The following is a 27,128-nucleotide window of genomic DNA, read 5'->3' on the forward strand; positions in this document are numbered from 1 at the left end:
GCTTCCTGTGCACACTACCAATAAAGGGAAGCTTGACAACTGTTTTAAAGAGCATGAAAAAAGCCTTTAAGAGCTATGCTTTTTCTTATACTGTCCCTCTGCCTAGGATGATCCCACACTCTCCCCCAGGCAGCAAACCTTATTCACATTTTAAGCTCCAGTTACCAGTGTGGGATGGCTGCTGTGGTAGGAGGGGCTGAAGTCCTCTGGGCAGGGAGGGCTGTCCCTCCATCCCTCACATTGCCCCCCTTCCCGCGCGTCCCACCTGGCTCCCTCCAGCATCTGTAACAGGGCCTGGGAACTTGCCAGAAATGCAGGCTCTCAGGGCCCACCCCAGACGCACTGACTCAGAATTTGCATTTTAATGAGATCCCCAGGTGATCTGCACATACATGAAAAGTGAGAAGTACAGAGCTGAGAAAGGGAGGACTGCACGCAGACAGTTTCAGTACAATAAGATCAGAGTGGAGGAATTCTACAAAAGGGCTTCAAAATGAATCTGTTCTGCCGATTTAGAGTTACTAAAGGTAAAGTTTAGGAGCCAAGAAAGGCACAAGGCTGGCGCTTTCTCCGTCATTTGGGGGAGAGGACACATGTGTGTACATTTGTTCAATGTAAACTCAGCACAGCCCTGGGCTCCCCAGTGGTCTCCGACCTGCAGAGGGACTGGCCTCAGGAGAAGGATTCAGCGAGAAGGGAGTGATGGAAGATCTCCTGGCCTAGGCCTCCTGTCTTATGCTTTCTATTAAACAGGGTTCTAATTACTTCCAGTGTAATTACAGGCTTTCCCCTTTTCCCTGACTTCATTAGCAAGGGATGGAGGGGAGGGAGAGGGATTTCAGGGCTGCCTGCATATTAATTACACATCTTGGCCTCATCGTCACAAAGGACCTGGCCCAGGGGCCGCCGCCCCACCCCGAGCCGGCACCTCGGACCGGTCAGAGAAAGGGAAAGAGCAGCCTCTCCCAGCGGCCAATGCCCAGGCAGGGCCTTGCGCCAGGTCAAGGGCGCAGGGCAGCTTTTCAACCACCGCCTGGGGGGCTGTGACCTGTCTTCCGTGAGGCTGGCGACCAAATACGAGCAGTCCGCAGGGCAGAGGAGGACTGAGGAAATCCCTTGACCATTTTTAAGTGAAGGAAGCAAACTCCAACTTCGAGGTTGTTGGACTAAGTATCCATGCTACCGTTAACAGGGGAGGAGGCCAGGGGCTCGAAGGTAAGCAAGGTCACGCAACAATCAGAGAGTCATAACACGACAGCAAGACCTCTTGTTACGTGCCGGCTACTGCGCCCAAGTGCCTTTCGCGAGCTGATTTACTTAAGTCCCATGCCAGCCCCATGAAGGACGAGGAAACAAGGGACAGAGAGTATACTGGCCAGCTGGGTCTGCCACAACCAATTACCACCAGCTCAGTGGCATGACATAACAGAACCGTGCTCTCTCCTGGTTCTGGGGGGCACAGTCTGCAGTCACGGTGTCTGCAGGGCCGCGGTCACTCCAGAGTCCCTCAGGGCGATTCCGATAGCTTGTTCCTTCCAGCACCAGGCGCCTGCTTCACCCACCCTCTTCACGCCACCGTCTCGCCCTCCTGTCTGCATCTCTCCTCGGTGGTTCTTTAATAAGGACACCTGTCACTGGATTCATTCCACCTGAGCTCTTCATCCTGCAAGCCTTTACTTAATTAGATCTGCACAGACCTGTCCAAATAAGGTCACGTTCATGGATTATGGGGCTTTGGATACAGACACACCTTTTGGGGGCCACCATCTGGCCCACGACAGAGAGGCCAGGTGACTTGCTCAAGGTGCCATGGCCGGGAAGCAGCAGAGCTGGGATGTGAAGCCAGGCAGCCCAGCTCCAGAATCCACTCCCTCTCCACCGCCTCGTGGAGATGAGGTAGGCAGGACTGGTCCAGGCCCCGTGCTAACCCTCCCAGGTGCGTGCAAGGGTTCACGTGGTTTGCCCCTCGCCTGAGGGGAGCTGACCTCTCCCTCAGACTGCTGCAGGGGCCACACAACTGCTCCCCCAGCTTCACTGCTTCTATCAAATGTAGAGTAAGGTTCACACGTGAGGCTCCAAACGCTGAGCCTGGTGTGGGACCAGGCAGGCTAACCTCTCCAAGCTTCTGTTTCCTCTTCTGCGAAAGGGTGACGTTACCATTCAGCCCACTGTTTCTCATGCACGTAATGAGCACCAACACAATCCCAGCATCAGGCACATCTGGATGCTCAGGAAATGCTCCTCCCTCTTCTCCCTCCCTCATCCATCCCCACACAGAGATGATAACAACCGCCGATGGGCTTGGGCTGTGGCCTGACAGTGGAGGGGAGAGAGGTGGATGGTAAAGGTATCTGAGACACTGAATTGACAGGGCTTTGTCAGTGACCGATGGATGGGCTGTGGGCAGAGTGAGCGAAGAGGCAGGAGGCGCTCCCAGGTTTGGGGGCCTCTGCTTCTGGGAGGACGGGAGTGTCATTCCCTGAACAGGGCAAGGACGGGTGGGGCAGCTGGAGGGGTGGATGGGGACATGGTGGGCTTGGTTCAGGGCTGTTGCATCTGAGAGTCATCCCAGTGGCGTCAGAATCTAGACACTGTAGGCACACGAGTCTGGGGCACAGAGGAGAGGCCTGAGCCTGGAATCTCCAACATGGGGAGGATGAATGGAAGGCCAAGAGCTGATGGGGGGTATACAGGTATACACCTGTAGCCTCTGAACACACCCAGGGGGGCCTGCCTCCTCCCTCCCATGGGAGCTGAGGGGTCACCGGGCTGCATCCTCCCCACTCAGGCTGGGGCCATGCTCTGTGGGGGCATCCAGTCCAGGGCAGGGGCTGCCTACTTTTCTGTGTGCTGATGGGAGCTTCAACAGGAACAAGAGTGAAAGTGGGAGGAGTTACTGAGGATGCAGGAAAGAGGGTACCTGTGTGCAGGGCAGGGGAAGTTGCTACGATGTTTTTACATGGATACCTGGCAACGGGTATGAAGAACCTTAAAATGGGTGCCCAAATATTCCACTGTTACTAACATATTCTAAAAAAATCAGTATCTGAGAGCATGAAGATATGTATACTATGACGCTTAAAGTGTTGTCTGTAATTGCGGAAAACCGGAAACAGCCTTCATGTCCACAGAAGGGGACACCTTACGTGATTCCTGCTGTCATGGAATACCATGTAGCCCTCAAAACAGACGATGTAGACGTACGAGCAATAACACGGAAAGGTGTTCCTGAAATATTTTTATGCGAAAAAAGCAAGTAACAAAAAGCATGTAGAAGTGACCAACCGGTTATTTAAAAAAGAACTGTATTGTCCAGCAATAAACCCACACACCTACAGTCAATTAATCTTCAACAAAAGAGGCAAGAATATACAATGGAGAAAAGACAATCTCTTCAGCAAATGGTGTAGGGAAAGCTGGACAGCTGCATGTAAATCATGAAGTCAGAACACTCCCTCACACCACACACAAAAATGAACTCAAAGTGGCTGAAAGACTTAATTATAAGACAAGACACGATAAACCTCCTAGAAGAAAACATGAGCAAAACATACTCTGACATAAATCGTACTGAACTTTTCCTAGGTAAGTCTCCCAAGGCAACAGAAATAAAATATATACAAGATCTTGTGGTAGCTCACGGTGAAAAAGTATGTGACAATGAACGTATGTATGGTCATGTATGACTGAAAAATTGTGCTCTACACTGGAAACTGACACAATGTTGTAAACTGACTATAACTCAATAAAAAAAAGCAAAAGTAAACAAATGGGACATAATCAAACTTACTAGCTTTTGCACAGCAAAGGAAACCATAAGTAAAATGAAAAGACAATCTAGGGACTGGGAGAAAATATTTGCAAACGATCCAACAAATAAGGGCTTAACTTCCAGACTACGCAAACAGTTCATGCAGCTCAATAACAAAAACACAAACAACCCAATCCAAAAATGGGCAGAAGACCTAAATACGCATTTCTCCAAGGAAGGCATACAAATGGCCAATAGGCACGTGAAAAGATGCTCAATGTCGCTAATCATTAGAAAAATAAAAATCAAAACTCCAGTGAGGATAGATAAACAACAAGGACCTACTGTAGAGCACAGGGAACTAAACTATATTCAATACCTCTAACGAAAAAGAATATGAAAAGGAAGACACATACACACAGCTAAAATCTATGCTGTACACCAGAAATTAACATAACATTGTAAATCGACTATACTTCAACCAAAAACAAATTAAAAATTAAAAACTACAATAAGGCATCACCGCATACCAGTCAGAATGGCCATCATTAAGTGTGTTATTCACTGATAGGATGAATAAGTGAGTGACTATATTATTAGTTACTTTATTGGATTATTATCCTTAACTGGCCCACAAGTAGTAGGTCCATGTCCAAGGAAGAACGAGGCCTGAATTCTGTAAGTTGCTCAGACCACCCTGTGGCTGTCACAGGCCTTCCTGAGAAAGACCCAGGAGTCAACTTATCAACTCATGGAAAAGGTCACTTCCATGTTGAGCTCTGGGAGCAGTTTGCAGTGACAGCATCGGAGTTTTTCTCATCTGCAAAGGGTTGTAGAAACTGAATGCAGCCAGTGGGCAACGTGGTTTCATGGGAGAGCAGGTATTGAAATCAGGTCAGTTTAGCTTGAATTTTAGCCCCACCACTTGCTGTCAGCATGGCTGCAGATGAATTAGGTGAGCCCTCAGAGCCAAGCTCCTGGCCTATTAAGTAGGCCCAGATACTGGCCTCAGGTAACACAGTACCTGGGACACAGCAAGGCCCCCAAACATCATTCTCCTCCCTTCAACTGAGCACTTAGGGGAAAGTCAGGGGCAGGGGGCGGGGAATTGGGAGATTTGTAAAGGGATACAGATCTTTCTCTTATTAACTCTATGAAACGGAAGCCCAAAGGGAGTGCAGCTTAGGGGCAAGGGAGGAAGAGCTTCGTGCTCTGAAGTTGAATCCAAATGCCCGCTGCTGCTCTGGCATGTGGGAGTCGTGGAGCCTGGTCTGGTGATGAAGATGAGGATGAGGATGGCACTGAGCCCACGAATGCCTGGTACATGATCAGCACTTGGGAAATGTTAGCTATAAACATGATTTACTATCACCAAGGGACCGTAAAATATACTGTCCCAATAGGGACACTTGTAACTGAACCATGACAAGGGGTGTAAAGCAGGGTGGCTGGAGGCAAACGGAGTTCATGTTACTCTGTCTTGATCAGGACATCTCACATGCAAGGATGAGCTCCTCGTCCTGGGAAGTATTTAAGTAGAGGCCGGTAGCACCAGAGGACTGACTCCTGCCCCGGTCTGGCTGAACTCAGCAAAGATTTTGTCTTCTTCCCCATTTCAAGCTTTTCTGATTCCACTGGGATCCTGCCTGCAAGTTTCCTGTAATAGTTTTCCTGGTGGAAGTCTCACTGGGGAGAGAGAGGTTTGAAGGACTTGCACTCTTTCGTTTTTGCTAACTGGCTTGGGGTTGTGTGCAGACCTCGGCCTCCTGGCAGGCAGACACCAGGAAGGGCAGAAGCCCTGCAATCAGCCCCCTTGGGCCTCTCCTACATGCCCTGGTGGACAGAGGAGCCACAGGGCTCGCATTCTGTCCACAACAGTTAATGAATTAATACTCAGCTCATTTTGCCCTTGAATCTGAAGCCAAGACTCCTGGGAATGATTGTGTGACCCAGGCAGTTATTTTTTTTTTCCCCTAAAACTTTATTAGCTTAATTCAAAATAAAAACATTCTCTTTCTCAAATTAGGCTTGAACTGGAGAATCTGGGCTTTGGGGGACTCTCAGACCCTCTCGGCAGTTCCAGAGAAGTTTCCCTGACTTATTGGTTATTCGTGCTCCGAGCCCTCCAGGGTCTCTTCTGTAATCAAAAGCAGTATTACGAAAGGTCAGAATCCTAGTACCCAAGCAAACCCGCCTCCCTGGGGGGAGTTGGGGGAGGCAAGGCTCCACCTGCAGCATCTGCAAGGTGCTTTCTCAAACACCTAACAGAAAGCACAGCCTCAGCAGATACCCCAATTATTCCCCAAATTAGATGGTCGTTACACGTTTTAAAGTTCTTCAAAATTTAAGACCAATACAATACTGGGTGTCAGATTCTTCAACGTGAATTTGAGTTCTTTCAAGTCAGGATGCAGGCATGCACCAAGTCATTAAAACATTCACAGAAACTCATTAAAAATTATGTTTTTTACAAACCGTTACTGTATTTCTTTCCTGACTATAGAGGTGATAAACATTCCTTTTAGAAAACACAGAAACACATGGAGGTGATGCTAAAAATCACCCATACTCCCACAGTCTAATCATCATCAAGGTTGTCATTTAAAAATACATCCTCCTGGTCCTTTGGCCTATGAAGAAGTGAGGACTTTAAGAGCTAGTAACATCTTTCCCACCTTCGAGACAGAAGACAAAGAAGAGCTTACTCTTCCTACGGCTACATTTGAGGCTCAGAAAAGTACCAATTTATGATAACCATAACTCAGTAACTAAATCTCATAAGCGGCCAAACTAAAAAAAAAAAAATGCAGAAGTTGTCTCAAGTTTTAAAATAGTGGTTGTAAAATTTATAAATATATTTCAAAAAACTTATTTTTGGTAAATAAGAATACTGGGTGGAGAATTCATCTTGGGGCTACTGGATTAGTTGATGAAGTGACTTTTGGGTTGGACTTCAGCCATTTGGCTACTTGGCTGGTGGATGATTTGGGTCATGGGGCTGCGGTGTCTCATGCCTCAGGGCTGAGATAAGCCCAGGGCAGTTTTGTTTAAGCACTCAGGACACTGATAATTGAGAAGGTACAACAGGAATGGCTGCAGAGAAATGCAAGGACCCGATGGTGGCGAGAGAATGGGCAGACACCCCGAGGACTGGCTCAGGGTGGGTTTTTATAGCCCGTAGTGCTGAGTTGGTGAAAGAGGGGCTGGCATGAAGGCTGGTTGGCCACAGGCAAAAATGGGAGGTCGGGCAGAGGTCCCAGAAGCTGCCTTCAACCTGGCTGGCTCCGATGGCTCCCTGAACGGGGAGACAGGCCCAGGGCACCCTGCTGGGGTGGGCCAGCCTGCCTGAAAGAGGTGGGACCAGGACAGACACCGAGAGCTGCTTTTTTGCAGTGACATGTCAGTACTCGAAACTTCTCACCCAGCTTCAGGTCCTGTGAATGTATATGGAACAGGGCTTGTAAACATAAGCCTACTTTATTTTATTTTTTGCATTCTTTTTTATTAAAGTATAGTCAGTTACAACATGTCAATTTCTGGTGTACAGCATCATGTTTCAGTCATACATATACATACATACATTCCTTTTCCTATTCTTTTTCATTACAGGTTATTGCAAGATATTGAATGTAGTTCCCTGTGCTATATAGTAGAACCTTGTTGTTTATCTATTTTATATATAGTAGTTAGTGCCTGCAGTTCTGGAACTCCCAACTTATCCTTTCTCACCCCCTTTTCCCCTGGTAACCATAAATTTGTTTTCTGGGTCTAACACAGGCCCATTTTAATTGCCACTAACTGTATCTTTTGAAAACTCTCTTTGAAATTAAGTATAACACTCTGCTGGGAGGAAGGGAGCACAGAGGCGGGCGTACAGTCTGTGGCTAGATGAAAGCCCTGGACAAGCCCAGCGGGGTTGGGGAGGGGAGCGAGGTGGGCACAGAGCATCCTCCAAGGGGCAAGGGTGCCCTCACTCTCAGAGACAAGGGAAAGGAGCGAGATGAAGGAGCATCACTGACTACCAGAACTGGAAGGAACTTAGAGATGACTCCAGACAAACCGTCCCTCTGGAGAAGAGGTCACTAGGTCGCTGCCCGAGATCACATGGGTACCTGGTGCCAGATCCAGACCCCAGGGCTCACGATGCCAGGCTCAGGCACCAAAGAAGAGATTTTAAAGGTACAAAAGGAGACTCTAGAGAAGGCAGAGGGATTTTCCTAGGATTTGAAAGTAAGGAGATTACTTGCCCGACAAAGACAGCAAAGAAAAAGGCAAGAATTAATTTTATCCTTCTTGGAGGGTTCACCAGCGATTGCCCGTGAACAGAACTGTCAGCCGGGAGGAAGACTGCTGCCCAGGAATTCTCAGCGGGGCTGGGAGCTGAGCTGATGGTCTTTATTGAAGGCATCATTCATCACTCAGGTGGTTTCCACTGGCAGTAATCCTGCAAACTTAGGGAAAGCTTTCCATGTGAGAAGCAGAAAGAAAATGAGCTGCCTGCTGTGATATGTGAATTTGACTTCCTCGGGCTGTCCATTTTCTGCCATGAGGATATTGGATGTTAAGCAACAAAGTACCAGCCTTGGGAATCTCACTCTGGGGGCTCTACTTTCCGTCAGGATAACACTTTCTGCACCATCACACCCGCAGTGCCCACCGATCGGGTCCATTCCAGCCTGAGACCAAAGGGCCACTGATCATGGACAGCTTGTGGTCTACAATCCTCCAGGGGTCCTTGTGGCTGAGGTAATCCTAACACTCACCTGCGGCATGAAGGGAACCAAAGTCTGGATAACAGGTCAGTTCAACTGTGTTTAGTGGAAGGAGAAACAAACTTTAGAAATCAAGATCTTCACCGAGAACAGACACTCTAAGGCATGTACATGGTTCTTTGGAGGACTGCAAACTTTACAAAGCAATTTTTCCCCCTGCTCTCCAGATGTTTTCTTTGTCCCACTTAATGTCTCCAGATAATTGCCCCAAACATTAGTTAAAACTAGTGATACAGGGTCCAAGATTCACTAGCATTCCTCTCCCAGGGTTCTGGGGGAGTGGTTCGCCAAGTGTGGCCCTGACCAGCAGTGCCTTCGTCACCTGGGAAGTCAAAAAGCAAATTACCTGTCTTCTCACTAAATCTTCTGAATCAGACACTCTGGGGGTGGGGCCCACACTGCATGTTGTAATAAGCCTCCAGGTGGCTCTGACAAGTTCAAGTTTGAGAACCTCTGCTCCATGAGGAGATGGGACCTGATTCCGTTCTCATGAATAGAGTCAGAGCCCCCCAGAGGGTTTTGGGCCCCTTTGAGGGGTCACAACAGATTTCCCTGCTCATTTATGATGACAGGAAGTAGGAGGCTCTTGGTTCTAACAGAAGTTCTGTGACCTTTGGGGGAAAACAGCCACTAAAGGGCAGACACGTGACAGTGAAGAGAGGAGGTCTTCACACAGTGTAACTGCCCTCCAAGCCAAGGAGGACAGAAAATGCCTGCGAGGAAAGTAATGATAGAACCCAAGGCAATCACCGAATTTGGATAATGGGTTCGCTCAACATGGCTGAGAGTGAAAGGCCAGGAGGGAACACCTTCCGGGAACTGAATTTGTAAGGTTCTGGTTTGGGGAGGTTAACACACTGGTACTTTTTAAGAAGCCATGTTATATTCATTTATTTTTTTAATTGTAGAAGCCATGTTATATGTAAAGTGAATTCAAGATGCAAACATTGAGGAAAGATAACCAAAGCTATTTTTTTCCCAAGAGGATTCCTATGTTTTCTCTACCAGCTTTGTACAAGACAAACAAACAAACTTAAAACACACACACACACACACACACACACACACACAGAAAGGTAAACTCCAACCTGGATTTGCATGAATAGGCACGGCATCCTAATTTATACTCATTAGTGATAAGCTATTAGAGTACGTGGAAAAGACCATGAAGAGCTTAGAAGCCAAAGAGATCTGTCCCCAAGTTCTGGCTCCACCACTGACCAGCTCTGTGACCTTGAATAAGCTACCTGGCTTCATTCAGTCCCAGCCTCCTCAAATGTAGAAAGGGATGTGGGCATGCCTACCTCCCAGGGATGCTGTGTTGATTAAAAGAGCTGAGGTATGGCGAGGGCCAAGCCCAGTGGCTGGGAAATAAAGTGAATGGGTTGTGGTGGTGGTTTCATGGTGTATACACTTAGCAAAATTTGTCAAATTGTACATCTGAAATATGTGTAGTTTACTGTGCAGGAACCATACCATAATAAAGGTGTTTAAAAAGAAAAAAAAAGAAGCCATAGGCAGAGAGTTTTAATGGTGAGTGAGTGAACAACAGTTCAGAAAATAAGCAAAGTAGGGAATTAAAAGAATTGATTAAATTAGCAAGTAAAAAAGTAACTGGTGCATCTTATGCTATATACAAAAATGCATTCCAAATAGAACACAGACCTAAATGCAACAGCCTAAACTATTAAATTCTTAGAAGAAAGTAAAGGAGTAAACCTATGAGACCTTGGGTTAGGCAAAGTCTTACCTGACACCAAAAAATAGCAACCAAAGGAAAAAAAGAGATAAACTGGACCTCCTCAAAATTAAAACATTCGTGCTTCAAAGGATACACAAGAATGAAAAGACAACCCCAAAATGGTAGAAAATATTTGCAAATCATGTATCTGAGAAGAGAGTTACATCCAGATATAGAACTTAACCAAAATAATTAAAAACTGGAAAGTCTTTAAGTGTTCTTGGTGGGTGCTATATAGTTGAGCCTTGCCTAAACTCCTGACCCACAAAGTCATGAACTATGAATAATAAAATAATTTTTTAAGCTGCAAAAAGAAAGTGAATGGGAGAAAGCTCGCTGCTCTGTGGGCTGCTTCTGTTCTCGCCAACGCACTGTGCACTGCACCCGCGCACGACTGAGCGGAAGACCTGCGGAAGAATGAGTGCGCTATGAGCAGGGGCAGAGAGGACCGCGCCCCGCTTGCTCTTGGAGAGAGTGAGGCTCATGGCTCTCCTGGCCATGCCCTCTGTTGGGTGCAGCAGGAGGGGTTTAGCGCCGGTCTCCTCTCAGCCTCTAGAAACCCCAGGGTGGTCCCCACGCTCGCCCAGCAGGAGCACCCGGGTCTCTGGGACCCGCCCCCTCGGCCATCTGCGGGAACACGCAGCGCTGCCTTGGGTGCTCCCGGAGTGCGGGGACCTGCACTTGGCATCACTGCTCAGCGCTAAGTCGCTTGCCGTGCTGGCACCCAACTTCGCGGCCCGCGCCAGTTTTGAGCATGCTGAGGGCTGCTGTTTTCCCTTCCTAAAGACCACGAGTCTGGCTGCTCCGCATTGAAGTGTGAGAATGCGACCAACTCGGATGGACAGAGCAAGGGCCTGGCGACAGCCCACCCTGAGGAGACAGGCTCTGAAACGCGCCACTTTCTGCCTGGGTGTGTCTTTCCCATTGGGCTTCAGCTGTGGGAGATAGGAACCGAACACCTACCGCAAAGCACTTCAGAGATCCTACCTGAAACCATTTTTACTAAAAAAAAAAGAGTCTGGTAAGAGTGCATGTTACACACACACTGAGTTCTCTGACTAAAGGAACAATGCAACAAACTCAGGAAGTATTTTTATTATAAGTTCAGTTTCACTAACTGCCCAGCACGTGGGCTCTGTCACAACGTTTTCACCCTTTTTTCTTCTACATTCACTTCGGAAACAAGGTTGATCCCAACAAGGGTCTGTTCTTCCCAGCAATTCCTAGGTTTCCTCCTCATCAACAGCTCCCAGACCCTGTGCGCTCTTTCTGCTGAGCATCTGATATGTATTTCCTCACTATTCTTGTCTCTGTTTTGCAAATGAGGAGACTGGGGATTAAAGGGCTGCAGGATCTGGCTTCTGGATACAAGCCAGAGAGCAGCTGAGCTTGGCTTGACTCTAGACCCCAGCTCCGCAGTGTGTACACCTGAGCATCATAGACCAGCACCTCGGACGCTGACCCCGCCATTCCTCCAACTTCCGCGTCCAGCCATCCCCTGACGGACTCAACAGTGCAAGGAAAAGGAGTCTTCTCTTGCCAACGAGGTTATGAGGAAGGATAACATTAGTGACTTTCTTTTTGCTTGATCGTACCAGAGAGAAGAACAATTTGGAAAAACAAGAAAAACCCCCATCTACGCCACAGGGTCACCACCTGTGGACTAGGAGGGTAAAGGAGGTCTGCCCTGGAATATCACTCTATACACAGGAAACACCCAACCAAGGAGGCTGATTTCAAGACATCAAGTTCACACTTTTATCTGAAAAAATGGAAATGTTCTTATTTATGCAGTGGTTTTTAAAAAAATCCTTTATGATTTGTTCATATGTGGCATGTACAATGAATTTCCTTCCTCAAATAAAAATAAAACATCCTTCTTTGAGGGATCTCGTAGCTTTGTGCTACTAGCTACCACCTGCAGGGAGTCAGCTCCCAAACCTGCACCATCTTCAGACCCACGTGGGCAGGCCCCCAGGTGGCGGTCTCCTCTGGATTCTCCAGACACCCTCAGCTCAACATGCCAGCATCCCATTCTACCCCCATCCCGCTCCTCAGTCTGATTCCCCTCCGGTGAACTGAGCTCGAAACCAGCGAACCCCTGCCCTCTCCCAGTCCTGATTCTGCTCTTGGACGGACTCCCTCGGGGCCCCTCTCCTCAATGACCACCACCACTGCCTCCTCATCGCCTTCCTGTTACAGTAACAGCGTCCTACCTGGATTCCCCGCCTCCACATCCGTCCCCTCCCACCCACCATTTATAGGGATGCCAAAGCGGTCTTTCTCATACGCACATTCAACCTTGGCCTTCCCCTCGTTGAAACCCACAGGGGCTTCAATGCATCAAGTCCAAACTCGCCAGACACTAGAGAAAGGCTCAGGAGAATACCACGGTCAGCTCCCCGCTGCTGTCCAGCCTCCTCTACCCTTCTCCCATCTCACTGGACCGTCCTGTCTGCTAAGTCACTGGGAATTCCCTGTCCTCACGCTGCTGTGCTTCCGCGTGCCACTCATTCTGCCCAGAGAGCCCTCGTATCTCTTCTCTGCTGGTGAATCCCTATTCACTCCTTGAGGTTCAGGACAGAGTGAGAAACCTTTCTTGTGAGAACTCGACTCCCTCCAGGCGGGGGAAAGCCTTTCCCCTGTAGCAGAATGCAGCTCACCGTAGCACTCAGTAATATGCATTTTGATTATTTATTTACTGGTCTGTGTCTCCCAGCTAATTATAAGCTCTTCTGGGGCCGGGCCCCTGTCTTTTTCATCTTTGTGCCTCCAGTACCCAGCAAAGTATTTGGCGGATCTGGGGCACTTGCTAAATGCTTGTTGAAAAAAATGAATAAAGGAAAGAATGAAACTTACTGTGTCCAAATCAAGTTCATACTGATCTGACATTTTCAAAGTTAACTAGTTTGACTTGAGCACATGTGATTTATAACACAGGATGCTGCATCACACACAGAGAAGTGCTGAATGTGGCCTCTGGCGTCAGTGACTTGTAATCTGGGGATCAGATAAATATGCACAAACGTAAATGCTAATTAAGAGAGAGATTATTTCAACGAACTGATAAAAATGGACTTCTGAAGGCCATGTGGAGTGAGCTGTAAATGAATGAAGTGGAGATGGGTGACAGGAGCTGGGAGTGGGGAGGCCACTGCGGCCTGGGAGAGGGGTCCATGGGAACTTCCACATTGCAAGTGGGGGAAAAGAATCAGCAACAGTGGTTCCAACAGCAAGGGGAAGCTATTGGGTGAAATTCCCAAGAAAGGCTGGCTTCAGACAGGATTCCACCGAGTGCGCAAATACTGTCACTTGATTTCTCCTTCTTCCTTTTGAGGTGTCAGCTTCTGCTCCTCTTCCCCCACGTTATCATGTCATCACCCTTTCCAGGTTCTTTTCCTGAAAAGGACCATTTGCGGACCTCACAGCCTCACCGATCTTTCCCAGAAGGCTCCAGCAAGCATACATTTACGTCTCGTTATGCCTGATTCACTGCACACCTTCCCAGAACCAATCACTATTGCCACAGAGATGAGACATTCTGCTTGATTTAAGCTAAAGTGTGCCGCCCCAAACTGGAAAGGTCACTGGCAGCTATCTAAGAGATGGCTGATACCAAGAGAGGCTGGTTGTTAGGAATGTACGTGGTACCCAGAGAGCTGGCACTTCACTGGCGGTGCAGCTGTGTGTCCGGGGGATCATGGCTGATGCGCTGCTCTGTCCTTCCTCTAGGCCACAATGTTAAAAAAAATTCTCAGGACAGGCGGCCACCCCGCATTACCCTTCTCTAAATCTTGGCAGAAGAAAGAGCTCTGGATTAAAGATCAGACTCCTGACTTGTGGTCTTGGCTCTGTCAAGACATTGACTCTCCGATTCTCAGTCTTCTCAACTATAAAATGTGGGTAATGACACCTGTCCTTCCTATGACGTCAAGAAAGTCAAGTGAAGTTACCAGTTTGGAAGCCCTTTCAAAAGCATCAGAACCACCGGTCACTCACGCTCAGTGCTCACGTCTGTCTAGTCTTCATTGTGAAAGACAAAGAAAGTTAAGCCCACATACCTGCTCCCCCCGCCCTGGATCCCTGCACCCCACCCCAGGCAGTCCCGCCATCTGATGCTTTTCACTCGAGGAATGGGAAATCCCACCCAAAGGGCTTTGGCAGCAAGACACAGTATTCTCTCATTGTGAGGAGCCCACAGACAGGGGGTTCCAGGTGCAGGATGTCAGGCCTGCCCCCCCAACTCTCAGGACTCCGACCTCCCCCTGGGCTGCTCTTCCCCGCCACCTGGCTGCGCGAGGGCTGAAGTGGTTCCAGGAATCACAGGCAGACGAGAATTGCTTCTTCGTGTGTGTCTCTTCTTTTCAGGCTAGGAAATCTTTCCAAGAAAAATTCTTAGATCTCGTTGATTAGAATTGCCCACAGGGCCACCCCTAAAACAATGTCTGGCAAAGGGGATGGGGGGGTGCATGTCTCCACCCTGGGAACAGCCCTCGATGACTGATGAGAGTGTGGGAACAGCACATGCACAAGCACCAAAGCCCCCACCCCGAGGGGGGGATCGCTCTGTGGTGTTCCCTCGACCCTGGCATCCAGGATGTCCCCAGCCCAGTGACATTCCAGCTGTCCACCATGCTTGCTGGCCAGACAGCATGCCCTTGCAGGCTGCCCTCCTTCTCTGACCTCGCTTCTCCGCCCATGGTGGTACTTCCTTCACCCCTTGACTTCCTGTCTCAGAGTTGGCCTTGGGTAATCAGAGATGCTCTGCACCAAACACCCAACTCCTCCCTGAGTCCAGAGGCTCTGCATGTGACATCCATCTGCTTGGAATGTATGTCCTCTCTGTTCATGCTCAGTCTCCCTTGCAGGTACAGTGTAAATGCCACTTCCTCCAGAAAGCCTTCTCGGAGCCCTTGTCCAGCTGATGCCACCCTCCCAATGTCTGCTCTCCTCTCTGTGCATCTCCCCAACAATGGCTGTGGTTTAATTGATTGTGTCGTGATTTGCTTTACATGGTTATCCCCAACCAGACTGTGAGCTTCTTGGGGCCCCCACGTTATCGCTGGCTCCTGGCACGATGCCTGACACCAAACAGGGGTCGAGGCTGCTGGGTGTTGGGAAGATGAGCCTCGTGGGAGACACCAGTTGAGGGACACTCACAGACAAAGTGACCAGAGCTTTGTGTGAAAAGGATCTTTGATTCACACAACTCTTAATGGAACTCATTATAAATAAATACATTTATTTCTTGGGACAGAATATAACTTTTATACACGGAAAGGATGCCCATTGTCTGAGGGAGAATCTTAGAGTGGCTCCCTTACATCTATAAAAATGCCATTTTAATCACCTTTTAGTTTTATTTATACATTACAGAGCTCCATCACAAATCCACCTTTCATCTCTTCCTTCCTTCCTTCCTTCCTTCTTTCCTTTCTTTCTTCCTTCCTTCCTTCCTTCCTTCCTTCCTTCCTTCCTTCCTTCCTTCCTTCCTTCCTAACTTCCCTCCCTGCTTACAGGGCATTGTACCTGGCAGGACCCTATGACTATCTGCTGTCAACTCTTTTCGAAAGTTGAGAGAGATTCCACTGTGGGTAACGGCCCGGGTTCCGCCTCCCCTCAGCGGCACCCCCGCAGTCAGCTTTGGCTCTCGCTGACAGGACAAGGAACAGTCTAGGAAGCCCACAACTGCCTTGGCTGGAATTGAGGGCACTCCCTACGCTGTCACTCGGCACTCAGTGGGACACATCTCCCTTGGGGACAGGTGGCGCGAGGCAGGGTGAGAACGGGCAGACCAGCAGGCATGCCCGCCGTCCCTCTGCCAGGCAGACGCACTCTTGCTGCCCCTCAACAAGACCCTTCCCTCTGCACGGGGCCAGGGCCGGTTGTGCGGGGTGGAGGCTTATATAATTTGGAATCCTTCTTTAAGAACAAGTACAAAACTCCACATAAGCACATGACAGAGCTTTGGAAGGGTCCAGGAGAGCGAGGGGCTCTGAAGTTGCAGCTGCACTGGTTTCCCGTAACTCAGTGTCTGACCCTGACTCAGACTGGCTGGCCCTCCCACCACTGGCCCCTTGACCTCAACACCTCGTTTACATTGCTTTTTCACTTGAGAGGGCCTCCCTCCGCCTCCTCCTTCAACTCCTGGCCCAAATTTTTCCAAAGTTTGGTCCCACAGTGGCTCCTCTATTCCACCTAGCAGAAAGCCCTCCCCACCCCGCAGGCTCACTGCCCCGTGCACAAGCCCAGGATACGCCGCCCACTACAGCTTAGAGGGCATCCTGAATTGCCCTACGTGGGGTGTATATAGGGGAGTCTTGGGCACAGGGACTGTTTCTTCATTGGCATGTCCCCTCAGCACCTACCTAAGCTCTGGGTGCCGCAGGAAGGGGAGGAAACGAGGAGAGGTGTCATAACGGCAAGATGATGGGGCTTGGGGCACGGCCGACTCGCTGGGGTCTAATCTGCCCCTGAGCAGTGTGGGGCCGTGTAAGTCAGTGCTCGCCGCGTTCTGGTTTCCCCCTGACACATGGGTGTAACGATGACATCCATACCACATCACTGCTGTGAGGATTAAGTAAGCATTTCTTCGTTCACCAGTATTGACTGAGCCCTCTCCAGGGTGATTTTTTTGGCACCAGAGGCTTGGAATACATGTGAATGAGCAAGATCTCCGTGTGGGCTTCTCACAGTTGAGTTGGGAGATGGAAACATAATGTATCAGGATATTATTTTTCCTCATATTTTATTTTTTCTTATTGTTTTTTTGCTCATACACATGTATTTTTTAACTAAAGTATAGTCAGTTTACAATGTTGTGTCAATTTCTGGTGTACAGCATAATGCTTCAGTCATACATATACACACACATATTCATTTTCACATTCTTTTTCATTATAGGTTACTACAAGATATTGAATGTAGTTCCCTGTGCTGTACAGAAGGACCTTGTTGTTTATCTATTTTATGTATAGTAGTATCCGCTAATCCCAAACTCCCAATTTACCCCTTCCCATCCCTTTCCTCCTCCAACCCCGGTAACCATGTGATTGTTTTCTATGTCTGTGAGTCTGTTTCTGTTTTGTAAATAAGTTCATTTGTGTCTCATTTTTTTTTAGATTCCACATATAAGTGATATTGTGTGGTATTTCTCTTTCTTATTGTGGCTTACTCACAGCACACACACAACCAGAGCAGAGTAGGAGCTCCACGAATGGGTGACTGACAGAAAGAAGGAATTCAGAAGAGAAAATGATTGATTCTGTGGTGTCGTGTAAATACATTGTTATATATAACCAAGTGACGGTGTGTGGGAAGTCACAAGAGGCTCCAGGTTAAAGCAAATGAAACCAAGAGGAGAAAGAGAGCAAGGACTGGGGGAGGGAGGAGGAGGAGCAGGGGAGGGGGAGGAGCAGGGGAGGGGGAAGAACAGGGGAGGGAGGGGAGCAGCAGGGGAGGGAGGGGGGCTCAGGGAGGGAGGGAGGAGGGGGCCTAGGACCCACCTGGCCCAGCGTGCATTCCATGCCGCCCAGGAAGTCTGCCTCCTTCAGCCCGTTGTGGTTGCTGCTGATGTCGTGGACCTCAAACCGCAGGCGCTGCACTTCCTCGAAGTAAAAGTCCACAGTGAACAGTTTTGAATACACCGGGTTTATGCAGGTGCGAATCACCTCTGTTCTGTCAACCTGCCGAGAGAGAGAGAGAAAGACCCTGTCAGTTATCCGGGCATTATCATCACTCTGCAGGGGGATTAACCCCACGGTGCTGCGTCTCCTTCCAAACTGGACAAGTCCTCCACCAAATCTCCAGGAGAACAGTTTGGAAGTCTTTCAGGATGCACCTTCAGAGAGCCGTGTTTCAAGGAGGAAAATCATAGACAGAACCGTCTGCAGCTTTGTATTTAAGGGTTTGGAGCCTCCTGTATCATTAAGTAACAGGACGACAAAGACGGAGTGAGAGTGAGGGTACCTGGAAACTTAGGGTGGGAAAGGGTCTGAGGGCTCGTCTGGGCTCAGGAGGAAGAAATCTGTCCTCAATGCCCAGTGTCCAATGGGCACTGAAGGGGAGATGACCACGCAGATGCCCTGTGTTTGCCACCCCTGCTCTGATGGGAGGGTCACAGTTCATGACCCCCAGCATAATGACGAGGCTGTGAAGGCAAACTGCCAGTGGTATCCAGGGGGCCTTTCACTGGGTTTACACGGGATGTTTACGGAGCCGGTTCAGTCCCCTGGCCCCTGTGACAAGGATGCTCCACCCCCCCTACACACACATCTGCCACTTTCTGCTCCACTCTGCGCCCCGGAGGCTGCCCTCTGGGGTCTGGGTGGAGTCCACCACAGGGAGGACTGGGCAGGGGCTCAGCAAGCGGGAAGAAGGAGGGCCCAGCCGTGTCCCCACACCGCTGCACACACCATCCGCTAGCGACGCCGTCCACAAAGGGAGCCTCCACCGGGGCCTGGTGACACAGTCCCTTCCCTACCCCGGCCCCTCCAACCCGGCTGGGAGTGATTCCTGCTGTGGCCACAGCACCTCTGCCCATGCTCACAAGAAGAGCCCCCGCTGTGCAGTCTAACCCTCGGGTGCACCTCCCCAGGGATGCCATCTGCTTCCTGCCTGGACCCCCCACCACTAACATTCTCCTCTGTCTGCTACAGGTAAGGACACTCAGCACGATTTACAGTCTGCCAGGCCTTATAGGACCAGGTTACAGGTAAACCAAGCTCCTCCAGGGTTTCTCAGCAGGAGACACCCATCCCTCCAGTTTACAGGTCCTCGGAGCCTCCGAGTACAGGCAGCTTTCAGAGGGCAACACTGTTCAACGGATACTCCCCGGAGTCATTCATGAGCGCAAACTGTGGAAAACATTCCCCCGCTTTCATTAGAGTACAGGGAAAGTCTCTCAATTAAATGAAAGGAAACCATTTTTGACCATATCATGCCTGTACACATCATCCAGCAAAGAGGATTTGACAGATTCCTGCATTTCGTGCTTTCCTCCCGGCTTGTCCCTTCCTACGCAGGGCCCTGGGTGAGGGAGGGTCTCCTGGAAGGAACACCATCTGCTCTTCCTTGTGGGGCCAAGAAGGGGAATTTGACGTCCCTGTCCATCACACAGAAAACCAAACCACAGCCCGCTGCTGACTAGCTCTTCTTCAGACCAACGGTGGACTCTTCCCATGAAGACTCAGCTTCCACCTGAGCTGAATTTTACACTCTTTAAAATGTTCATTCTGGTGGGGGCAGGACTGCGTATGTTATTGGCTGATGGTGTGGGTGCAAAGATCTACTGTGTTGGCGTAAATATTTTTCAGTTAATAAGAGATCATGGTTTTGATTAATTGTAAAAATCAAGAGGTCACAGCCTGATAGTCAGCAAGTTCATGCTAACTTGGAGGTGTTTTATTTGTCCCACTTGAAAGTAGTCTTCCCTTCATTAACATAAAAGAGGTGCTATTTCTATTGCCCCCTCCCTCTGGGAAAAAATCAGATTATCTGGTAACCTGGCGCTACATTCACACATGGTAACAACTGGGGGCTGCCTCGTTCAGATGGGCATTTTCCAAGCTCTTCACCCTCAGAAAAGCCCCCCACTTGACACCTGGAGGCATTTTTGCATCATTTGGTCCAAATTCATAGAATCAGGAGTAATATGACAAGAGATTTAATTACATTCATGTGGTGCCTTTTGGTAGAGGATTTCAAAATAATCCCTGAGAAGTACCCTATAGGTAGATTCTCAAGGCACAGAAAAGGACCCTTCTCTCCTCGTGGACAGAGGAACAGAGTCCAGTGACACATCTGAAACAAAATTCTGAAAACCAAGTTCCCTAAAGGATGCAACACCATGGAACGAGGTCACGCCAGGAAATGGGATCTTAGGAAACAGGCCAGCCCGGGTGCCTCTAGACACAAATACCAATCAGGGGGACCTCGCAGCCAGCCAGGCTGAGTGCTCGGCTGACAGTCAGACATCGCTGCTCGTCCCCGGATGGAACAACTGGTACTTCCCAGCAGCATTCCTGACGCCAGCTCGACAATATGCTAGCCCGACGAGCAGCTCCCGGAAATGAAACACCTGTAGTTAAAGAAGTTTTGGAAGCCCCGCCACAGTACCTGTTCTTAGAAAGCATGATGCATGGCACAGTCCACGAAAGGCCCCCGAGGAGTTCTGCAGCAAATCCACAGGTTCACTTGTCTAAAAGGGTCCAAACTTATTTAACCCTCATTTTTCCCCTTCACAGAATACAGATACTAACATCCAACAAAGCACAGACACTCTTCAAAGAGTTTGCACTACACTGTTGAGAAAATAGACCTCTTTTATTTTCTCTCAGAGCAAAGAAGCTACACCAGTGGGACAAGCTGACTTCACACTCCACACTTGGCACAGCAGACATGCCCTGTTTGTTCAGCACTCATTTATTAAATTAATGAACAAACGATAAGCCTCTGAGTGTGTTCAGTGTCCGGCACCATTCCCTGATGGGCCCTGCCTCCCATTTGCCCCATGTTTCTCTTGGCCATCTTCTCTCCCTGACCTACTCGGCACAACGTAGAGTTTCTACATGAAGCCAAACTCAAGTCACCATAAATCTCATCTCATCATGAAACTCCAGCTCAGAAGCAGAAGACAGGATGGGACAGAGCGCTGATGCCAACAAGTGTCATGGGCCATGGCTGGGCAGACCCGGGGACACCCATCTGTCGGTCACCAGCCACACATCTGCATTCTCCTTCCACTGTGACCCAGCAACCAGCACCCCCTCCGCTGCCCCATCTCCATCTATTTCACTTTCTGCTTTACGAGTCCCTGAAAGACTTGCTTTGAATCCAAGGAATGGCCAATGTTTGCTATAGTTGTTAACTAGAGATGGACGCTGCCGGCACCAGGTTGAGTGAGAGCCTGGTGGGACAGACACCAGGCATGAAGGAGGCACAGGCTCTTGCTGAGTCTGCCCTGCGGCAGGCTGAGCGATGGAACGTTCTAGACTGTTGTACACGACCACTCCCTCGTCACCTGTGGGACTCAGGCTCCTCCACATCCCACAGAGCTCTCCAGATGTCTGTATTTCCCCTCCTATTCCTGTTTATTTCCTCGTAAATGGCAGAGAGAGTTTCTGATAAATGAAAAGGTCTGGTAATCAGAAAATTCACCTCAGTGGACTTTTCAATTCACTGCCAAACCACCCAGGCAGACTGATTCTTTATGGATGTACCCTAAGACTGGCACAGGATAACGTCTTTACCGGAAGAGGTCAAAGTCCTTCTCTTTCTTTTTCTCCTTCCTATTCTCAAATTCCTACTTTCTCTGTCTTTATTTTATTATTATTATTTTGTCTCCTTTTTCAGTTTTTTTAGGTAGAATTATTACAGTTCGATGGCACATACACATTATATTGCATGTAAATACATATATACAGTATACTGCACATTTTTTTAGTTTACATATATGTACTAAGTATTGTTTCTAAGAACAGATTAAACCTTTAGCTTTTTAAACTTACACAGTTACCAAAGGAATAAAGCCAACTACAAAATAAGAATCAACAGAATGCGGTAATCCAATCATAAAGGACAGTCAAATGTGCTTACACATATTCAAGAAATCAAAATACTAATTAGCTCATTTGTATCCCTGTTATTATTGTCATTATTTTTTAGATTCCTCATATAAATGATGTCATATTGCATTTTGCTTTCTCCTTCCGGCCCATTTCTCTTAGAATGACAATCTTCAGGTCCATCCATATTGCTTGCTGCAAATGCATATTATTTTATTCTTTCTTATGGCTGAGTAGTGTTCCAATCTGTATACGTACCACGTCTTCTTTATCCAGTCATCTGTTGATGGACATTTGGGTTGTTTCCATGTCTTGACTATTGTAAATAGTGCTGCTATGAACATTGGGGTGCGTGTGTCTTTTTGAATTTTATTTTTCTCTGGATATATGCCCAGGAGTGGGATTGCTGGATCCCATGGTAAGTCTATTTTCAGTTTTTTAAGAAACCTCCATACTGTCCTCCATAGTGGTTGCACCAATCTACCCTCCCATCAACAGTGCAGGAGGGTTCCATTTTCTCCACACCCTCTCCAGCATCTATCATTTGTAAACTTTTCAAAGATGGTCATTCTGGCTGGTGTGAGGTGATATCTCATTGTAGTTTTGATTTGCATTTCTCTGACAATTAGTGATCCTGAGCATTTTTTCATGTGCCTATTGGCCATTTGTATGTCTTCATTGGAGAACTGCTTGTTTACGTCTTCTGCCCATTTTTGGATTGGGTTGCTTGTTTCTTTGATATTAAGGTGTATGAGCTGTTCATATATTTTGGAAATTAGTCCCTTGTCAGTCACATCATTTGCAAATATTTTCTACCATTCTGTAGGTCTTTTTGTTTTGTGGATGGTATCCTTAGCTGTGCAAAAGCTTTTAAGTTTATTAGATTCCATTTGTTTATTTTTGCTTTTATTTCCAATACTCCAGGAGCTGGTTCAAAAAAATATACTGCTGTAATGTATGTCTGTGAGTGGTTGTGCCTATGTTTTCCTCTAGGAGTTTTATAGTATCTGGTCTTACACTTAGGTCTTTAATCCATTTTAAGTTTATTTTTGTACATGGTGTTAGAGAATGTTCTAATTTCAGTCTTTTGCAGGTAGATGTCCGTCTAGTTTTCCCATTACCACTTATTGAAGAGACTGTCTTTTCTCCACTGTGTATTCTTGCCTCCTTTGTCATAGATTAATTGACCATATGTGCATGGGTTTATTTCTGGACTTTCTATCCTGATCCATTGATCTATGTGTCTGTTTTTGTGCCAGTACCATACTATTTTGATTACTGTAGCTTTGTAGTATAGTCTGAAGTCAGGAAGCATGATTCCTCTAGCTCCTTTCTTCTTTTTCAAGATTGTTTCAGCTATTTGAGGTCCTTTGTGTTTCCATACAAATTTTAACATTTTTTGTTCCAGCCCTGTGAAGAATGTCATTGGTAACTTGATAGGGGCTGCACTGAATCTGTAAATTGCCTTGGGCAGTATGGCCATTTTAACAATATTGATTCTTCCAATCCAAGAACATGGTATATCTTTCCATTTGTTTATGTTGTCTTCAATTTCCTTCATCAGCGTCTTATAGTTTTTGGCATATAGGTCTTTTGCCTCCTTGGGTAGGTTTATTCCTAGGTATTTTATTCTCTTTGGCATGATGGTAAGTGGTATTGTTTCCTTAATTTCCCTTTCTGCTATTTTACTGTTAGAGTATAGAAACGCAACTTATTTCTGTATATTAATTTTGTATTCTGAAACTTTACCATATTCATTGATGAGCTCTAGTAGTTTTCTGGTCACTTCTTTAGGGTTTTCTATGTATAGTATCATGTCATCTGCAAATAGTGACAGTTTTACTTCTTCATTTCCAATTTAGATTCCTTTTATTTCTTTTTCTTCTCTGATAGCTGTGGCTAAGACTTCCAAAACTATGTTGAATAAAAGTGGTGAGAGTGGGCATCCTTGTCTTGTTCCTGATCTTACAGGGAATGCTTTCAGCTTTTCTCCATTAAGTATGATGTTAGCTGTAGGTTTGTCATATATGGTCTTTATTATGTTGAGGTATCTCCCGACTATGCCCAGTTCCTGGAGAGTTTTGATCATAAATGGGTGTTGAATTTTATCAAAAGCTTTTTCTGTGTCTATTGAGAGTATCTATATAGTTTTTATTCTTTAATTTGTTAATGTGGTGTATCACGTTGATTGATTTGCATATACTGAAAATTTCCTGCATCCCTGGGATAAATCCAACTTCATCTTGGTGTATGATCCTTTTAATGCAGTGTTGGAGTCGATGTTCTAGTATTTTGTTGAGGATTTTTGCATCTATATTCACAGGTGATATTGGCCTGTAATTTTCTTTTTTTTGTGATATCCTTGTCTGGTTTTGGTATCAGGGTGATTATGGCCTCATAGAATGAGTTTGGAAGTGTTCCTTCCTCTGCAACTTTTGGGAATACTTTCAGAAGGATAGGTGTTAACTCTTCTTTAATGTTTGGTAGAATTCACCTGTGAAGCCATCTGGTCCTGGACTTTTGTTTGTTGGGAGGTTTTTAATTACTGATTCAATTTCAGTACTGGTAATTGGTCTATTCATATTGTCTGTTTCTTCCTGGTTTAGTCTTAGCAAATTGTTCCTTTTTAAGAAATTGTCCATTTCTTCTGCATTGTCATTTTCGTTGGCATATGGTTGCTCATAGTACCCTTTTATGATCCCTTGTATTTCTGTGGTGTCAGCTGTAACTTCTCCTTTTTCATTTCTGATTTTGTTAATTTGGGCCCTCTCGCTTTTTTTCCTGATGAGTCTGACTAAAGGCTTATCAATTTTGTTTATTTAAGAAAATTGAAATCGTACCAACCATCTTTTCAGACCACAATGCTATTAGATTAGAAATCAACTACAAGAAAAAAACTGCAAAATTGCAAACACATGGAGGCTAAACAACATGCTACTACACAACCAGTGGATCATAGAATAAATAAAAGAGGAAACCAAAAAAATACTTAAGAGACAAATGAAAACAAAAACACAACAACCCAAAACCTCTGGGATGCAGCAAAAACAGTTCTCAGAGGGAAGTTTACAGCGACACAAGTCTACCTCAGGAAACAAGAAAAATCTCAAGTAAACAACCTAACCTTACACCTAAAGCAGCTGGAGAAAGAAGAACAAACAAACCCCAAAGTTAGTAGAAGAAAAGAAATCATAAAGATTGGAGCAGAAATAAATGAAATAGAGACTGAAAAAACAATAGAAAAGATCAATGAAACTAAAAGCTGGTTCTTTGAAAAGATAAACAAAATTATTTTATTATTATTTTTTTCATTGAAGTATGGCCAGGTACAATGTGTCATTTTCTGGTGTACAGCACAATGTCCCAATCATACATACACATACCTATAATCATTTTCATTAAAAGTTATTATAAGATATTGAATATAGTTTCCTGTGCTATACATAAGAAATTTGTTTATTTTTATACATAGTGATTAACACTTGCAAATCTCAAACTCTCAAATTTATCCCTTCCCACTCCCTTTCCCCTCTGTTAACCATAGGATTGTTTACTATGTCTGTGAGTCTGTTTCTTTTCTTTTGTAGATGAGTTCATTAGTGTCCATCTGTTTTTTTTTTTAAGATTCCACATATGAGTGGTATCATATGATATTTTTCTTACTCTTTCTGGCTTACTTCACCTCCGCCTTTAAATAAACACGATGCTTCTTTTATGAAGTACGTCTCTTCTACAGGGTCTCCCACGGATGCTGGGACACTGCTCTTGCTCACTTGTCATTAATTCTGTTGACACTGGAGAGCTTACACTGCTGGGTCCTTCATAAGGTACAAGCCCTGTGGTGAGTGGGGCCCAGTCTCTCAGTGGAGAAACCTCCCACCACACCCTCGTCACCATCATTAAATGATTGTCAGTGATAAATATTTATTGTACACCTACATTTCGTAAGCATGGGCTTGGCTACTCTCATGATTACAGCTGACCCTGGAACAATACGGGTTTGAACTGCATGGGTCCACTTATATGTGGATTTTTTTTTTTCAATAAATATCTTGGAAAATGTTTCGGAGCTCTGTGACAATCTGAAAATCTCGCAGACAAACCATGTAGCCCAGAAAGATTGAAAGAATTAAGAATGCTAATTATGCTTAATTTAAAAAATTAAGAATTCTAATTTAAAAATTAGAGTTAAGCATGTCATTAATTAATAAAGTACATGTAGATATTAGTCTATTTTATCATTCACCACCATAAAACATACATAAATCTATTCTAAAAAGTTAAGATTTATCAAAGCTTAAGCACACAAACACTAAGAGACCCTCCATGGTGCCATCTGCAGTGCAGAGAATCTGAACAAGTATAAAGATGCAGAATTAAACCCTAACCCACACAGTTGCTCTCGGTACACACTGCTCCCCCAGAGTGACTCCACAGCCACCTCCTGTTGCTACTGCGTTGAGCTTGAGCATCGAGCACCCACTTAAGATGCCACGTGAGGCTCACCACCTCCACATGAGCAGCTGTAATTGAGGTAAACTGCCACGTGAGGCTCACCACCTCCACATGAGCAGCTGTAATTGAGGTAAACTGCGTATCCCAGTAAAAAGAGACCTGCAGTTCTTGAGTATTTTTCATCACGTTTAGTCCAGTACCAAGAACCCTAACACCCGGGGACCCACAGGCAGTGCCTCTAGTGATGCTGGACGTGCCCCTGAGAGGCAGAGAAAAGTCACGACATCACAGGAAAAAGCGGAATTGTTTGATGTGGACTGTAGACTGAGCTCTGCAGCTGAATGAATCCAGCGTAAGGGCCATTGTGAAGAAAAAAAAAGAAAAGAAAATTTGTGACACCGTCACTGCCGCTATGCCAGCAGGTGTGAACACCTTGCACACTTTGTGAAATGCCTTTTATTTCGACTTGAAAAGCAGCTTTTCTGTGGGTGCAATGATTGCTGTAAGGAAGGCATACCTACAGACTCTTACCGATTTGAGGAAAAGCACAGTCATTAGGTGACAACTTAAAGCACAAGGAAGGTGAAGAATCTAAAGCTGGAGAATCTGATGCCAGCAAAGGATGGTTTGATGATTTTAGAAAGAGGTTTGGCTTAAAAATACCAAAAGAAGCAGTTCCTGCCGACCAAGAGGCAGCAGACAAGTTCCCAGACACCGTTAAGAAAACCATTGAGGAGAAAGCAATCTGCCTCAGGAAGACAAAAGTGCCACAGAGGACACCTGTCAGTAGGAACAGAATGAGCAAGCAGGACTTCCGGCAGGAAGGGGTGGGGGGCTCTTCCGTT

The 27,128-nt window shown here is 46.6% G+C and overlaps 1 protein-coding gene across 2 annotated transcripts in view; it reads right to left on the minus strand.

The window, feature by feature from the left end:
- The window catches only part of CPNE4 (copine 4), a 381,982-nt gene that overhangs the window by 113,999 nt on the left and 240,855 nt on the right, over positions 1 to 27,128 (minus strand). For both annotated transcript variants that reach the window (XM_010961247.3, XM_074372416.1), the window contains exon 3: positions 17,770 to 17,949. In XM_010961247.3, the coding sequence (XP_010959549.1) occupies positions 17,770 to 17,949 (180 nt within the window). The remainder of the gene's footprint in view (positions 1 to 17,769; positions 17,950 to 27,128) is intronic.

The sequence above is a fragment of the Camelus bactrianus genome, chromosome 1 (assembly GCF_048773025.1).
Source record: "Camelus bactrianus isolate YW-2024 breed Bactrian camel chromosome 1, ASM4877302v1, whole genome shotgun sequence".
Lineage (NCBI taxonomy): Eukaryota > Metazoa > Chordata > Mammalia > Artiodactyla > Camelidae > Camelus > Camelus bactrianus.